The following is a 17,939-nucleotide window of genomic DNA, read 5'->3' as shown; positions in this document are numbered from 1 at the left end:
AATGCACTACGGAGTGTACTTAAATCCTAGACACTTCACAGCTATTGGAAGCAACAAAGTTCTTTAATCCTCTAAATAACTCCTCGTTAGTATAGTGGATGAGTATCTCCGCCTGTCACGCGGAAGACCGGGGTTCGATTCCCCGACGGGGAGGTGCTTACTTCCGAGTTTCTTGAAAATCTGAAGTGTTGACGACCAAGTAAGACGGTGTTTTCAGCGCCGTCAGACCTCGTTGTCTTGAAAATATCGCATCTGAAAAAGTTTTACACAACCATACAGAAAAAAAGCTACAGATTTGAATAATCGCTTACATATGACACTGCGGAATGCACCACGGATTGTTCTTAAATCCGACACTTCACAGCCATTGGAAGCAACAAAGTACCCTTTAAACTTGTAAATATCTCCTCGTTAGTATAGTGGATGAGTATCTCCGCCTGTCACGCGGAAGACCGGGGTTCGATTCCCCGACGGGGAGGTGCTTACTTCTCAGTTTCTTGAAACCCTGAACAAGTGTTGACGACCAAGTATGTCTGTGTTTGCAGTGCCGTCAGACCTTGCTGTCTTGAACATATCAAATATGAATTAGTTTTACACTGCCATATAGAAAGAAAGCTTCAGATTTGAATAATCGCTTACATGTGACACTGCGGAATGCACTACGGAGTGTTCTTAAATCCTCGACACTTCACAGCCATTCGAAGCAACAAAGTACCCCTTATTCTTTTTGTTAACTCCTCTTTAGTATAGTGGATGAGTATCTCCGCCTGTCACGCAAAAGACCGGGGTTCGATTCCGCGACGGGGAGGTGCTTACTTTTCAGTTTCTGGAAAAACTGAACAAGTGTTGACGACCAATGTGACTGTGTTTGCTGCGCCGTCAGACCTTGCTGTCTTGAAAATATCTCATCTGAAGTAGTTTTACACTGCCATATAGAAGAAAGCTTCAGATTTGAATGATGGCTTGAATGTGACACTGCAGAATTCACCTGTTTTAAATCCTACACTTCACAGCCATTGGAAGCAACAAAGTACCCTTTAAACTTGTAAATAAGTCCCCATTAGTATAGTGGATGGTATCTCCGCCTGTCAAGCGGAAGACAGGGGTTCGCTTCTCCGACGGGGAGGTGCTTACTTTTTAGTTGCTGGGAAAACTCAACAAGTGTTGACGACCAAGTTTGTCCGTGTTTGCGGCGCCGTCAGACCTCACTGTCTTGGAAATATCGCACCTGCAGTAGTTTTACACTACCATATAAAAAAAATCCCGACGGAGGAAACAAAAAAACTTGATTATAGTAATTGGTGTAGAAAGGACTTTGCCCACCCTTTGCAGCCTCTGCTTGAACATCGTACTGTATTTTCCCGCCTGCAGGTTAGCTCGACATCGACTTCCAGTAAGGGCTTTGACATTTTCTTGTCTGTGTCCCTTGGAGTCTCTTCCCAGCTCATCACACGCTATCCAGTGTCCATTATCACAAAACCGCCGCTGTCATTGTTGCAGTTAGTCAGAAAATAGCATCAATTACACTCGATGAAAGCTTCTTTGCTTGTTCATTTCAACAGTTTTCTATTAAAACCCCCCTAAAAGTACTAACCGCTTCTCAGTACTAACCGCATCTAATGAGAACCTGATGACAGCCTTGTGCTCTATGCTACTGCGGAATGCCATAACCTTCTTATTAAGAACAATTGTGTTGCTTTTACCAAACAGGTAGTCCTTTTGCAACCGTGAACTGTTCAAACATTTCAGTTATGAGTGGGAGCAGCGTTAGGTGATAGCTTGTTAGCAGCTTACAGATGATAGTGTGGGATAAATGACGCTTTTGTCTGATGTCATTAACTTTTCTGCCTCACTGATTGCTTACATGTTTATCTTGGTGTCGATATCTGTGGCTTTTCAGTGCTTGTTTTTGTAGGCTAGTGCACAGAGATTTTCTTTCTTGTTTTTATCGAGGTTAAAGTGAAACAGAACGGTAAACTTTGCAGCCACAAACACTGTTTTAAAGTTAAATATTCTTAAAATGGAATCATTGATGGTCTGGTTTTTAGGCTACATCTCCCCCCGTGACCCTAAACAAGAAATATATTATAGATGGAAAATGGGTGAATATCACTCTTACTGGGGAAGTCAACCCCAAAATGTTTCCTTACAACAATATGCTTTATGTAAGCCCACTGTAGTCGAAACATGGAATTCTCATTAACATTGAATTTGTGGAAGATGAGTTAAGCAGTAAAATCCACCCGTTTTTGTACATCTCAGGGGGGCGGCCATTTTGCCACTTGCTGTCAACTGAAAATGACATCACAGTTGCTCGGGGCTCAGATAATGCACGGCACGGTGATCGACTGGTTAGCACGTCCGCCTCACAGTTCAGCGGTCGTGGGTTTGATCCCGGCTCCGGCCTCCCTGTGTGGAGTTTGCATGTTCTCCCCGTGCCTGCGTGGGTTTTCTCCGGCTACTCCGGTTTCCTCCCACATTCCAACAACATGCATGGTAAGTTGATTGGACTCTCTAAATTGCCCCTAGGTGTGATTGTGAGTGCGGATGTTTGTCTCTGTGTGCCCTGCGATTGGCTGGCAACCAATTCAGGGTGTCCCCCGCCTACTGCCTGAAGACAGCTGGGATAGGCTCCAGCACGCCCCGCGACCCTTGTGAGGATAAACGGTATCGATAATGGATGGATGGATGGATGGTTTTCCTGTCAGAAACAATGATCTGAATCTACAGTATGTATGTGTTACCCTTGTCATTGACTGAAATGCTCAGTCCAAGGTGAGTCTCTCTCCCAAAGTTGCCTCTAATACGCATGACCATGAACAATATTAGCGAATATTAGCAGAAAAAGGATGGATGAATAATCTCTTGCGTAGGACTTACATGATTCTGGAAGAGTTTTTTTTTTCTTACTACAAATAATTTGAAGATCTTCAATCAGAAGTATAAGAAGGCAGCACGGTGGATTACTGGATAGAACGTCTGCCTCACTGTTCTCAGTTCCAAAAGCATGCATGTTAGAGTAATGAAAGAGTAAATTGACCGTTGATGTGGATGTGGCTTTTGAATGTTTATACATTATGTGCTCTGCGATTGGCTGGGAACTCTCAAACTTATCCCTTATCAAAAGTGAGCTGAGATCAACTACAGCTCACCTGTGAGTCTGAAACCCTTTCAGGAGCAATAGAAAACGACGCATGGATAAATCTCTCCAATTATTTGATGCTAATAATACTTATAATAAATAACAATTAGTGGGCAAAGATACTTTACAGGTTGAAAGAAGGTTGGTGCTTATTTGACAGCCCAATGTCACTGATTCTAAATACATGCAAACCATTCCTGTTGTCAGATGAATGTAAAATCCCCAGAATGCCTGCACGCATGTGCTGATACAAAGCCATCCAGGTTAAAAAAGAAAAAAACAACAACTTGCCATCTTTTGCTCTTACAACAAATATTGTGACCCATGTCACACTAAATCAACAACACTCACAAGGGTTGGTAGGCAGCACTTCAAATGAGATCAGAGGTACCTGTGAGAGGACGATAGGGAATGTTTTTGAGCGTGCTCTTGCCCAAGCTCGTCAGATCGATGATGCTTAGTTTAAATCAATGTTCCAGCAACACTGCAAAACCCATGGAACCCATTAGTGGATTAAGATGGACCACTGTCACACTCGGAGTCCCGCTTATGCCTGCATGTCCCTCCCACTTGACAAATAGGATGGAAAGGTGTGAAATAAAACAATGAGAAAAGGGCACACAAGAGAGTGGGAACAGCAATTGTGCCAGAGAAAAGGTCACCAGCGGGGCCAAGGCTCAACAACGCACCTGCAACTCTTTATTTACAGAGCAGAGACACGTCAGGTGTGACAAAAAGGTTCTCTTAGCCCAAACCGACACTTTATACAAAGTGCTAAGTCAATGTATTTGACCACCATCCAGTGCAGGGTTTATGTCAACTAGGGATGCTCCGATCGCTCGGCCTCTGATCGTGCTGGGCCGTTTTCATGAAAAATTACGTGATCACAATATTTGATCAAAGCCTTTTATTGCCTATCAAAAAGTCAGATCACCTGCAGCTTGTGCGTTGCAATCTACAGCCATGAGGGACCAGGCTGTGTGCAGTGTTGCGTCACCGCCCCCTGACGCGGTGCGGTCACAGCACAGTATGAGTGACATTATTTCCACAGGGAGACACATTGTGGGTCATATTGTAAAAATACACAGATAATCAATATGATCGGAATCGGTAGCGGCCGATCTCACTCATGGATGATTGGTATCAGTGTCATTAAACCCTGATTGGAACATCACTAATGTCAACTCTAAGAACCGGTAATACAGTATAGTTTTTCAATTTGCAGCAGGACACAACATTGTGTCATATGTCAGTTTTTGTTGATTATGGCGGCTCTATGTGGACAAAAGCGGTAGTGCTTTGACAAAAGTCAACCATATTCCCCATGCGCGCCAGCACGTAGTGACGTGAAATACTGAGCTCTCGCTGGCCTGCAAGTTGGACTGCATTACATTTTTATAACCAGTGGCTGTGCGAAAGATGTATAGCGTATGACGTAATGAATCTAATTTTATTTAAACAATACTTTGGTTTTTGTTTGTTTTGGGGCTTCTGCCATGACACCAGTAGTAGCGTGTAGATGTTCAAATCGACTTCCGTCCTTATAGCAAAAGGAGGAAGTCGGTATGCCTTAAAGAAATTCAGGACATGTATTTGACATTGTATTTTGTTTGTGTGCAAGGGTTGCTCCCATCCTCCTCAAAGTTGCTTAGTGCCAGTAAAAACGATACAGACCCCCCCCAGCGCATGACAAAAAAACCATTCAACTACTTGTAAGTCAATGTTTCATCAAAAGAGTTGTGAAAAAAATGTATTAAGTTCGAATTCTTGCCCAGTGCTGCTTTAAAGCGGAAGTCAACCTAAACATTTTTTTTTCAAGAATATGTGCCGTGCAAGCCCACTAGTCCAACCTCAGCATTCTCATTAATATTTGTGTTTGATATGAGTTATGTAGTAAAATAAACCCAGTTTTATCCCTCTGGGGGGGATTATTGGTATTAAAATTATAAAATGGAATGCCAAGATTAAAAATACAAAAAATATACATGAAAAATAAATAATAAAATCAAACAATTATTGTTATCCATGTATTTCTAAATGTGCAGTTTTACAAAAAAAACTTTGAAAAACCTGTAAATCACATTATTTCTTAATAGTAACAAAACAAATATTTTCAGTGGTTGAATGTTATACTTGATTAATTTCTGACTTCTCAGCGAATTCCAGTGAGCCAGCTCAAAGTTATGTATAAAAGCGTGCAATCACTTTGAAATATACCATATTTTCCGGACTATAAAATGCTCTATTTAAAAATAATAATAATGAAAAAAAACATATAAAACCTGCACCTTTATATAAGTCGCACCGATCTATGTTGAACATTTTGATATATACTGCATTTACAGAATGATTTTGAACTGTAAATGTACATGTATGTTCCTGAACAGAGCCTTTCCTATGTGCCTTTTAACACGGCAACAAGTTTGCTGATTAAAACGGAACAGAACCAAGAGAAAATAAACAGCACGTATCTTCATTTCACTGGTTCAAAACATGATCACATGGTTCAAAACCTAGGAAAAAAAGTAGTGGCTTATAGTTCAGAAAATACGGTATTCATTTCCTTTGAAACATTTCTCTGAAGTTTAAAGATTCTGCATGAAAGGATTGTATCATGCTGGATGGTCTCTTTATGGCAGGTGGTCATAACCAAATGTATTTCCTTCACTCACATCATTCAGCGAGCATGAATACCATACCCTTTATGCAAAACAGTCTGTCTCTTCCAGCAAACCAAATTGGGAGCAGAGGAAGATGGGATGTGAGGGATGCAGGAAAGTGAAGGAGGGGGAGGTGTGTGAAGAGCTGCTCTTTTTCTGATAGGGTTGTTTATGTGCCACTGTCTGTGGATCATTGATCCATTCGTCTTCATTACGTCCCCCTGTGAGAACTATTAACTGCTGCCACCCTCAGTCGGGTGTCTGCGATGTTGACATTCACCACACAGTCTCACAGCGATCCTGCTACCTCTTCTAAGGAAGTTGACAGTTTTCTTCTGCTTGTGGTATTGAACAGTATTTTAAATTATTGTTTTAGATTGGCAATCCCAGGGTTGGAATCAACATTTATTCTCATCACAGGCTGGGTTGTGTGTGGGATCCGACCGAAGGTTGCCAGGTAGTAGGCTACTGTTCCTGTGGGTCTATGTTCAATATGTGGACCACACACACGCTTTCTGACCCATTTCATGTATATTGCATAATCAAGCATCCGCCTACTCAGCCGTAGCAGAATGTTACATTGTATTCAGAACACAATTGGACATATTTTCATAAGAGAATTTCAAACGTGTGTGTCATTTTTAAATCCATTAACTGCTCAATGATCCACCGCTAATGCACTCAAATCAAGACTCTCTGGAGCAATGTTTCCCAACCTTTGGTGATTTTGGATCGGAAAGACTTCACGGCACATCACCAAACAAAACCGTCTCATGAAGTATTTATAGTGAAATAATGATGATCTTCACTCAATTTACTCACAAATGTACTTACTCGATATGAAATCTGGGCCTGTTACCTGGGCTCTCCTTGGCAACAGGTGTCTACACAGCTTAATTCTACATTCTGCCTTCTAATGAGAAGAGTGTTTGATTTGATTTTACTATATGTTGCTGGCATACTGTAGGTATCTGAGCAAAGATATACTGAAGTTAAGCAATAATCATTTTCAGACCAACAAACCAGAAATGGACAATTTCCCGTACCGCACCTGATGATTTCTCGCACTGCCGAATGATTGGGTATCACTGCTCTCGAGAGGTCCTTCCTTACTGCTCCAATTTGCTCAGGTACGACAGGTCCTCAAAAACAGCTTGACTTCGCCCAGTGACTCCAATCAACCAATAAGATCGCTTTCAACTCACGACATCACCTCAGAGATAATCTCCACTTGACAAGTTTGACTTGAACTGGAAATATGGCACAATTTAACACCTCCTAACTTTCTCCTCTCTATTTGTTTTGTTCGCAGAAGACCACCCTGACCCACCCCCTTCTTCATCGACGACGATGAATTGGTGTGGTAGCAGCTGTTGCTATGTGTAAAGGAGTGCTGTGGCACCAATGGAGACCGAAGGCTATCGCGACCTCCCGGAGACCAGCGATGGTCAGGGGGTAGGCCTCTTGGATGGGCAGGGTGGGGGTGGGGTGGAGGAGGACTGGAGCGCCCCATATCCTCTTGGCTTCCAGGTGTCTTTGACCACAGTGCTGATCCTAGAGCTGGTATTGGGCTTCAGCAGCAACTTGACTGTGCTCGTGCTGTACTGCGCCCAGTCCAACCTGGTGGATTCCGTCAGTAACCTGGTCACCGTCAACCTCCACGTTCTGGACATACTGGTGTGTGTCTTGTGTCTGCCATTGACGGTGGCCGTCATTTTGCTCCCAGCAAATGGAAACGGCGTCGGGAGCTTGGCCACACTGTGCTGCTTTCACGAAGCCTGCGTTACGTTCACTAGTGTGGCCACAGCTGTTAATGTCCTGGTGATCAGTTTGGACCGCTATGACATCTCTGTGCGTCCAGCTAGTCGCCTCCTGAACCCTCGCCGTGCTGGACTTCTCCTGGCAGCAGTCTGGGCCGTCTCCCTGGCTGTATTCTTCCTGCCTTTTCTTGAAGGTGACTTCTTCTCCTCAAGAGCCGAGGACAGTGAGAACGAGGAGCCAGGGGGCCTGAACACTGATTCTGAGTCCATTACAGGGTCCACAACAATTTTTTCTTCTCTTGCACCCTCTGTTTTACCCTCAACACACCCTTCCTCCCCCTCACATCACCTTTCTCCAATATGGCAGAACAGAACACTGCTGTGCATTGGGGGGCAAGGCTACTACACAGGAATGGCCATGTATTATCACTTGTTACTACAAGTGCCCTGCTTCTTCATTGCTGTGGTTGTCATGCTGTTCACCTACTCCCGCATCCTACAGGCGCTCAACATTCGAATAGGTTCCCACATGATGAGGAGTAACCGTACAAAGGACTCTACCTGCAGGATACGCTGCAGGAGGACGAAGAAGAAGGACCTCACCTTGCCAACAGAGGTAGTGTCCTCCAATCAGAACCAGAATCTCTCTCATCCTGCCCTTATGCCGTCTCCCACCCCGACGCCCACGTCCCCGCCACCACTCTCCTCCATGCCCCAGGGGATATCTGATAGTGGTGCTACGGTCACTACTGTCAGTACGGCTGCCACCACCCCCATCGCCACCACACCTGCCACCCCTGCTTCGCCGACTCCCGCTTTGGGATCCATGCCGACCCACGCCACCTCCCCACTACCGGCTTCCTCCATGGGTGTCCAGGCCTCGGTTTCGGCGATCATTGCCTTGAGACGGGCCGTTCGTAGACACAGGGACCGTCGGGAGCGCCAACGTCGTGTCCTTAAAATGTCTCTCATCATTATATCCACCTTCATGGGCTGCTGGGCTCCATTATCCGCAGTCAACATTCTGATCCTGTGTATGGGCCCCAGCGACGGTTTGGTGCGGATCCGTCTTTGCTTCTTGGCGATGGCTTATGGAACAACAATCTTTCATCCTCTGCTCTATGCTTTCACAAGGCAGAAGCTGCGCCGGGCCCTGAAAACACGAGTCAAAAAAAGAGTAGTGTCTCTTCTGCAGGTGGACCCAGCTCCCATTGGGGGGACGGTTATTCATAACTCCTGGGTGGAGGGGGGTGGCCAGAGGAAGAGTCGCAAGCCCCGAGTGGAGCCCAGCGACGGCACTGATCGATGCCTCACAGAGGCAGTGAGAGAATGAGGCTGGTCTTCTGTGTTTGCACATGTGTCAAGTGTGCTTGGAATTTGAGGGATCGTATGCCATTGTCTGTTGATGAATGGTGTGTATATCCTTGCATGTGAGTGAAAAGCCATTAGTTTACAAAGGACAGATCCCAGGACCTCTGGCAGATGAGGAGCCTGGAGTCACCGGGTCTAAACAAGAGCCACTTTTCTGCACTCCCAACGTAAGCTAGTTGATCACGTTTAACTGTCTCCATGGCAGCATATGAACTCAAATGAACACATTATGATGAGGCCACACCTGAAAATATCCCACAATAGAGCATAAGGGTTGGACGATCAGTTGAAAACTGCTCTTCCACAACACTTACATACATATACACTGCACATTGGTCTGCGCTTAGTCATTAAAAAGCACACAAACATCTATATCTACCTGCACATGTATTCTCAGTGAGAACAAATTTTGAGGTCTATCTTTTTTTCCTCCCTCTTCTTTTCATGCCTTAATTGAGTTCATGAAATATGTGTGTGGTGCTGAATGTCCTGTTGTATGTTTACAGAGTAGGGGTGAGACTTCACATTAGTGCAACATTAAGGTCAGTAAATGCAAGCATTCAGAAGTTTACATTGTAAAATTACCAGCAAACTGGTGAAAAAAAATGTAAAAATAAAAAGATGTTTAATTTAATTTACAGGAGAGTAGAACAGAAGTAATTTAAAAGGCATGACTTTTTTTCTAACACAGTTTTGAAAGCAGCATTGGAGATAAGGTCCAGGGTGAGTGATACTGTTGTTTGCGTGTGTGTACTGGAATGATCAAAGCATTGACCCCCTGAGATGTGAACAAAAAGAATTTGAACAGGTAATTGTTAGTTTTCTATTTACCGTTGAGATAACACATTAAAAAAAAAAAAGGGTCTCAGCAGCACGGGCGCTGGGGTTGACTTTAATTATGTGGTTAGCTAATTATGTTTTAACTATGTGTAATGACAGGCCACTGTACTAGCACTGTATCACTTCAGCTTTTCAGTGGATATCAAAGGGCAATATTTTGTGAACAGTCCATCTGAAATGTTTCTGTAGTCACAACAGGTAAAATCATACCTGTAAAGCAGAGAATTGCTGAAATAGGAGAAAATCACATACTGTTCTATTTGAAACTCTAGATTTGGACTGAACTTTGAGGCGGATGGGCCTTTGCCATCTACAGCACTGAGTCCTTGACATATTTACACTGTACATGTGTTTCTCTATTTCCTCAGGGCTCACATTTACGAACGTGCTGGACATGAAATGCCAAAACCAGCCCTCAATCAGCTATTCTATTGTGTGTGTTATCGTAAGTAAACATTTATGTCACTCCATAGGTAGAGAACACATCAAACTTTGTACAAACAACTCAAGGCTTGGAAACCACCTCAGGTTTTGGGCTATCATACTCTCACACCTTTTACACTAATGGTGAACCAAACAGAAGTCAATAATTCTTGTGTGTCCATGTACATTTTTCAGGGATGTAAATATTGAAGTGTCAGATTTGGGTTTCAGTCAAAGAGATTTTTTGTTCTCCTTTTTGGTCAAAATCATCTGCCGGACAGAAAGAGAGCCATGCATCGTGATGAAGTGAGCTACTGTAAAGAGATAAGCTACATGTAATCGTATTTGTGTTAATACTCTATGTGTGTAAACAGTATTGTACATTCATGACCCTGTGTATAGAGAAATATTAGTATTGTATAAAAATTTATATTACTGTGTTATTGTATAGAACAGAATCTGTATTAAAATGTAATCTATGAGTTGAGCTATCTCGGCTTTGTATGTGTGTCACATTGAATTGTGAACATTTAATCATTTTATTAATTATACTAGAACCTGCAAGGTTGAACAAAATCCATTCTAGGACACTGACTAATTAGCCCGTTTCAATTATTTAAAGTAGGCATATCCAAAGTCCAGCCCGGGGGCCAAATGCGGCACGTGGTCAAATTTTATCCGGCCCTCAGCCTCTGTCATAAAATTAATAACCTCGATGCCATGTCTAATATGTCCTATATGTCATGTTTCAAATGGACCAAAAGACATGTTTAAGAATCTTGAAATTTAAATTAAAAAAGTCAACAACGAAAGGAAGATTGGTTTGCTAAGATGTGCTTGGATTTATTGGTTTTCCAAGTAAAAAAGAATGTCAGGCTAAATGGTCCACCTCCCACATTTTCACCTCACCAATTGTGGGCCGCTTTGCAAAAAGTTTGGACACCCCTGATTTAAATAAATGGAAACAGAAAGTAAACCCTTCATTAAGTGTATATACAATGTCAAGTAACATTCTAACATTGTTAACTGTCATACAGCAAAAATAAGCAAACCGCTGCTCATAGTAAAGCATAAAAACAATAATACGTTTAACTTGAAGACGAATTACAAATATGTAATGCAAAATGTTTCACAATGCAGATGCTCGTCACACATCTAAAATGTATTATTCTTAACAGCCATACGAGAGTAAGAAGTTAACCATTGTCAAGTATAAAACCAACAAAATTGTGTACTGTAAGTTTCAGAACAAGTGATTATCTTTATGGAATCGCCTGTGACTTACTTCAGGTGACTTCTGGTGTGTCATCTTCTCTTAACACCCCTTGTGGAGTCTGCTTTTGCACCCCAAAAATCTAAAGAAAAAAGCAAAAGTGAGGTTAATATATCAATCGAAGGGGGGGGGGGGGTTAAAAGCAGAAAAGTCCTTACAATATTTTTGAATTATTGGTCCAAATTTAGAAATACAAACAAGCAATAACCTCAAATTAATTAGTAGAATTAACTTAAGTTTCTGATGAAACCCAATTGATACTCTGGCATTTACATGTTTTGTTTTGTTTTGTTTTGTTTTGTTTTGTTTTGTTTTGTTTTGTTTTGTTTTGTTTTGTTTTGTTTTGTTTTGTTTTGTTTTGTTTTGGTTTGTTTTGGTTTGTTTTGGTTTGGTTTAAGAGGTTTTGTTGGGAAAACCAAAGTGGGTCACTTGGATACATCCTGTTGGGGGTGAATGCTGTATCCTTTCATTTTCCTCTGGACCTTAGCTGTCTCTCCCTGTCAGTGTCTTTCTTCTCTTTGCTCTCTACATGTATTTGATCCCTAAATTTAGAATCTCTGTCCCAGATACTTGTGATATTTAATGATGACTGTCATGAACCCTCACTAGCCGCTGAGCTTGTACAGTTCAGAATGCACTGTTTTGCGCTGACTTTTTTTTCCTTCCAATGTACCAAAGCGAATCTCTCTGTGAGCGTTTGTCTGTTCACTTATTTGCCGGGATCATGCCATCCGTGCCCTTCTTCTCATTCCCAATTTCCGCTCACGCTTCTCCTCCTGCTTCCCTGGTGCACCGTTCTGCATCTGTCTCATCTCTTATCCACATTTGGGCCTTTCAAAACAAAGTGGGGAACAGCTGCAGTGTCTTGGAAGGAAGGAAAGTCACCTTGAGGGATGAAAGAGGAACAAAAAATAACAAGCAAGCGAGGGAGAGAGAGAGAGAAAGAGAGAGAGATTACGAGGGGAGGGGCTGCCGTGTGAGCTGGCATCAGAACATTATATGACTAATAAAGGGACAAGAGCTGCATCACTGCAGATTAGCACAGTTTGCCAGTGCTCTCGGTCCACTGTAGTATAGTCTTACACACTGTAGCTACTGTAGTTCACCTTAGAACAGTGTTGTTTCTAGAATACATGGGAATAGGCCAGAATAATTATTACGTACAGTATTTTCCCAGTCCTCCAAACACCACTGAAGTGGCGGTTACCTAATAATAAAGCTTTTGACATTAAATCGTTTTTCTACTTCTACATTTTTCTGGAACTGCAGTCTGATGTATGAATCAGCTCGATGTAGGAGGAAAAAGTGTGTAAAAGACAGATAATGTCAGAAGATTGGGATCATTTCACACTTAAAAAAAGAACACATCTGCACGTCTACAGTAACAGTGTTAGCTAATTTAATGTAGCCTAAGACTGCCAGTGAATTGTAGAATGAATTGTAAATCCTTCCACAAGTGGTCAATCAAGGGTAGACACAGCCAGTAACAAAATACACGTAACAAGCACATTCTTACACTAGCTGCAGGACACAATTGATGCCCAGAGGCACTCAACGTGCAAAATGGCTAATGGCTAGCTACTTAACAGCATGCTGTTATCCTGAGCCACCCACAGTCAACTCTGCACGCTCATACACTGACTCCCACGTCATTCAACAGGCAAAGTCAGAGATTCTAAAGTGTAGAATGTTTGGATGGCGACCTCAAGTGGGTAAAAATAAAACATGCACCTCATGTGCATAATTTGTAGCCTATTGGTATTATGCATAAAGTTTTAAATTATATATAAATTATCAAATAAATCACTACTTCATGGATTTTTGTCTACTGCAGGGGGTTCTGAATATAACCCCTCGATAAACAAGAGACTGTACTCAAAATTAAAGAAGCGATTAACAGGCCTTCACATGCCCTTTTTTCATGGTGAATGCTCGAAACGATCATCAAACTTTGGCTAAGCTCTGCCTACATTAAATAGCCCAACTCGAGGATAACTTCTCCATTAGGGGCCTTATTTTTGAACAAATTCCCTAGTAGAACATTGTCAACGTACAAGCCCCGGAATTCACCCAAAATGGCAGCTCCAAACCAAAATGTCTAACATCCTGAGAATTTTTACATCCTGTTATGACAGACATGTCCAACCAATTACTGTATGTGTCGATGGTTGAAATTGGTGTCTCGGGAGTTCGTCAGAGTACCAGCCCTGGAATTTGGCCAATATTGCAGCTTCCAACTGAAATGGTTGACTTTCAGTTAAATTTCAGGCATGGGCCCTTGAGACTTTTTTGTGCATCCTCTAATGATAGTTATATCCATCCAATTTCATGCATTGTAGATGATGAAACTGGTGTCCTGGGGTGGTTTTGTCTAATGTTCCACAGAGTGCTAATGAGTGAGTTTTTGAGGGGTTGCATTGTAGACCCCCAAAAATACATACATTTTCACAAAATAACACCTGCTTGCAAAAAAAAAAAGGCGGGGTGGGGTTGGTGCATGTTGAGTATTCGTGGATTCGGGAGAATGATAGACAGCAATTCCAATTTCAAATTTCAGGTCCCTGAAGAAGATGGGACAGGTGGATAGAAGGTTGTCATCTTACGTAGAGATCCAATTGAAGAACAATCAAATATTCAGGCTTGAAAAAGATGATAACGCTCAGTTACTACCTCGAGATGCTAATTTCACATTGTTTAGGATCGTTCGTGTAGTTTAGTTACAACAGACTGAAGGTGTTTGTTTCTAATACCTTATTTAGCTCAACAAGAGGGTCGACGTATGCAAACTCTCCTATTCTCTGCTCTCCTACGCTGCACTGAAGCCAACATTAGATGTGATTACATTGTACAGCAGTGCCGCCTTGTTATGGCTGAGTGTGCTGCTCTAGCGTCTCCCTGTGTTCAAACATTAGAACAACGTCACCCGGCCCAGAGGCAGAAACCCACAACGCGACAAGCCTGAAGTGGTGGGAAAACGCAAAGAATTTCGACATACTGCCATGGTAGGATGGTAGGACTGTTATTCCTCGTTTCTCCTTAATTTTCTCCAAATTCAGATTATGTTCACAAAGTAAGGATAATCTACCTAGCAAACCAATAGCGTTTAGTGCTGTTTAGAACACGAATAACTGTGGGCATATACGGCGTGCCGAAATAGCTCAGTTGGGAGAGCGTTAGACTGAAGATCTAAAGGTCCCTGGTTCGATCCCGGGTTTCGGCATAAGGTGCTTTACATTATTTTTTAGTCTGCCTGAAAAGAGACCGATGACATTCAGTTGTAAAATTGCAAAGCACAGTGACATCATGACTTGTTTACGTTGTTACGTAGGTATGTTGTACACACAACATCTGTTGATAGAAGTGTCTATACGCGCTATGAAAACGATGATAGCTTACACCATGTAAAATCACGTTGGGAGACTCAAATTTAACATTGAATACAGTGGTTACTGTGGACTGTAATCATAAGCACAGAAGCCCATCACTGGGCAGCTAAAGTTCTTATCTGATGGGGGAGGGGCGACTTATGCCAGACTCCCAAGCGTGTCACTGACATTTTATGCGTTCCATAAAATAAATACATGGATAACTGTAATATTTTAGTTTTATGGTATTAACTAGTTTCCTTTATACATTCGTATTTAGTATTTTTAATAGACGTGCGTAAAAGAAAAATACCATTCGTGCCCAAATAATAGTCATCTACAGGGGGCGATCTTGTCCAATAAACCAGTGAAGAGTCTCCCTCGCGAGTTTGTAAACAGGCAGTTCACGTTAGGGCAGCATGTTTACGTTCATGTTAGTTTGAAATAAAGATTAGAAATCTAAAACACAAATATAAGTTCATTTTCTCAAACAGTGGTCGCAGTAATTGACTCACGTTACTACTAGTCAGGGATTTAGTGTTTAATTATCGCCTAAACATAATACTGTATGTTTCCCAAGCAGTGTCAACCAATGCACCCACTTACATTACAAAAATCTTACGGCTCACAAACATTAAAAAATGTCACACAAAGCATAAATACTGAAATGTCAAATGAAGATGAATTACTAGTTTCTCTTTACTCACAAACTGGCAGACCCGTTGTGAAATTCAGGCCTGTTAGTTGAATTTGTGTATTAGGGGAGGAGTGTTCGTCAACCCGCAGGTTGTGGATTCGATCCTATATGACCATGTTGAATGGTGGATCATTTCCTGCGTCACCTTGGTTGGGAATCACTGCTTTAATATATTTGCAAGATTCTCTAACATTCTCTATTGCATGTACACATACATAAAATAACTACACTATCAATCCCATAAGCATCTCCTTTTATTATGCATCATTAACATGAAACATCAAGTCACATCTTGGGAGTCATATTTTTGAAGACTTTTCAGTTTAAATGGCTCCAATACATTTCATAGGTGGATTTTCTGTATTTGTGGGCTGGCCCGGTCCCTATACCATGCGAATACTGCAACTGGCAGCCACTGCATATATTTTAGGAATAAAACTTAAGCCTTTATTATGAACATTTGGGCATACTATGCTATTGTATTTTAATGTTAGTATAGTAAGTCATTTGGAACATTCTACTGGGTATAATACTTTTCCCAACCACTGCTTTATGCAATAAAAGAGGGACTTTGATTTAACATATCTGCTCTATATGGTGCGATAGCAAAACGTGCTTGGATAAGGAATATCTTCAGGCTGTATACAAACTGTCCACAGAGAATTCAATCTTTGGCACGTTCAGAGTTTTGGGCACAATTTGACAAAAACAAGCTCTCTGTTATTGTGCAATCACTCTGATGCAACATTCAACATATGGCATAGCTGCTTCGTGATAAAAACAAACAATTACTTGTACCACTAGAACACATTCACATGACGTGTATTTCTCAACATGACTGCCTGTTGGTGTTGTGCAAAATTCTAAATTATCGCCTTGGTACATTTTTTATTAATCGACTATTTTAAAAGTGATTTAAAGCAGTGATTCCCAACCGCTGTGCCGTGGGATATGAGTGGCTAATTCATCAGTTGTGGCATGAGAAATTATCCAATTTCATATAACCTAATTGGTACGAAAGTTATTATTTATTTACTTCAAATAATTTATAATTATTAATCTACAGTATCTATGTCAGTGACCTATAATGACAGGTAGAACAATTACATGCTCTTCCACTAGATGGGAGTAAGTTGAATTAACCCGTGTATCCACCTGTTGCCATTCATACAACAGAATAAGTCATGAATTCTTGCATTGATATTAGGTTTGTGTTCTACTAAACAGGCCCAGACTTTGCACTTAACAAGTGAATATATGAGTAAACTGAGACAAGGTCGTCGTTATTTCAGTATATTTACAGGTCTTTATGTCACGTTTATGTTTGGTCGTGTACCGTCAGCTCTTTCTAATGTAAAATATGTGCCTTGGTAAGATATACTTTAATATGATATACACAAGCCCTATCCTGTTATTATATAACAGCTTTACATCACATGCCAACGATGTACATAGCAAACCTCAAGTATCTCCTAACTAACTGACACTGCGCCTAGATTTTACACCTGTGTTGCTGTCTCTGTATAGTTACTTGACTACTACAATGACTGCCCAGTGACTGGCATAACAATTTGTTACAAGTTCTTAACAGTCGTGTGTTGGTGTGAAAAAAGCCAAAGACCCTGTGGAACAAAAATAAATGTTTTAAATGTTAACAACCCTGCCAAATTTAATACAGTTTAGTAAAGTACATAGAATGCACCTTCAACACAGTCAAAATCAAGCTATAGTCTACCCTCTCAAATCCTGTGGGCGTTCCCGCTGAATGCGTTGAAACCACGCCCCGCTCAGGGTGTGTCGATTAAATACCACTTCTGTTGATAGAAGTGTGTATATGCGCTATGAAAACGATGATAGCTTACACCATGTAAAATCACGTTGGGAGACTCAAATTCAACATTGAATACAGTGGTTACTGTGGACTGTAATCATAAGCACAGAAGCCCATAACTGGGCAGCTAAAGTTCTTATCTGATGGGGGAGGGGCGACTTATGCCAGACTCCCAAGCGTGTCACTGACATTTTAGCCACGCCTCCAAAATTTGGAAAAACTAAATGGTGAAACACAGCTTACAGTTTAACAATACATCACCACAATTCAGTTCTACATGTTTTCAGCAGTTATCTTCAAACATGTATAATGTGTTTAGAAACAAACCTTGGATTACATTTTGCAGGAGATTTAAGCGCTGGTAATAGTAAAGTGAAACAGTCAGTAATGATGTTGTATTATGGGGCATAATGACTTTTTCATTCTTACTTAATCAAACATCATGAAAGTGTGAAAATACATTTACCAGTCTTGGTAATAAAGCTGGAAAACATTCGACCTAAACTTGTCTACACCTGTGAATCCACTTTCCTCCTTCTTTTTCTAGGGACTGGTCCCTACAAAAAGCCAAGGAAAA

General features: G+C 41.5%; 1 protein-coding gene and 3 non-coding genes across 5 annotated transcripts in view; all 4 read left to right on the top strand.

The window, feature by feature from the left end:
* LOC147142018 (G protein-coupled receptor 22) overlaps window positions 1-10,683 on the top strand; it is a 34,225-nt gene extending 23,542 nt beyond the window's left edge. For both annotated transcript variants that reach the window (XM_086041750.1, XM_086041751.1), the window contains one exon: window positions 7,115-10,683. In XM_086041750.1, coding sequence (XP_085897876.1) covers window positions 7,207-8,895 — 1,689 coding nt within the window. In that variant the 5' untranslated portion in view covers window positions 7,115-7,206 and the 3' untranslated portion in view covers window positions 8,896-10,683. The remainder of the gene's footprint in view (window positions 1-7,114) is intronic.
* On the top strand, window positions 81-153 carry trnad-guc (transfer RNA aspartic acid (anticodon GUC)). Its single transcript has one exon. It is a non-coding gene; the product is annotated as a tRNA-Asp (tRNA).
* On the top strand, window positions 406-478 carry trnad-guc (transfer RNA aspartic acid (anticodon GUC)). The gene has a single exon. It is a non-coding gene; the product is annotated as a tRNA-Asp (tRNA).
* A 3,933-nt stretch (window positions 10,684-14,616) lies between the features above and the next one.
* On the top strand, window positions 14,617-14,689 carry trnaf-gaa (transfer RNA phenylalanine (anticodon GAA)). The gene has a single exon. It is a non-coding gene; the product is annotated as a tRNA-Phe (tRNA).
* Window positions 14,690-17,939: the final 3,250 nt, after the last annotated feature.

Source organism: Filicampus tigris, chromosome 9 (assembly GCF_054856515.1).
Source record: "Filicampus tigris isolate MCC_2025a chromosome 9, RoL_Ftig_1.0, whole genome shotgun sequence".
NCBI classification, from domain to species: Eukaryota; Metazoa; Chordata; class Actinopteri; order Syngnathiformes; family Syngnathidae; genus Filicampus; species Filicampus tigris.
The sequence above is the reverse complement of the archived record's forward strand: the minus strand, read 5'-3'. Positions and strand labels throughout refer to the sequence as shown.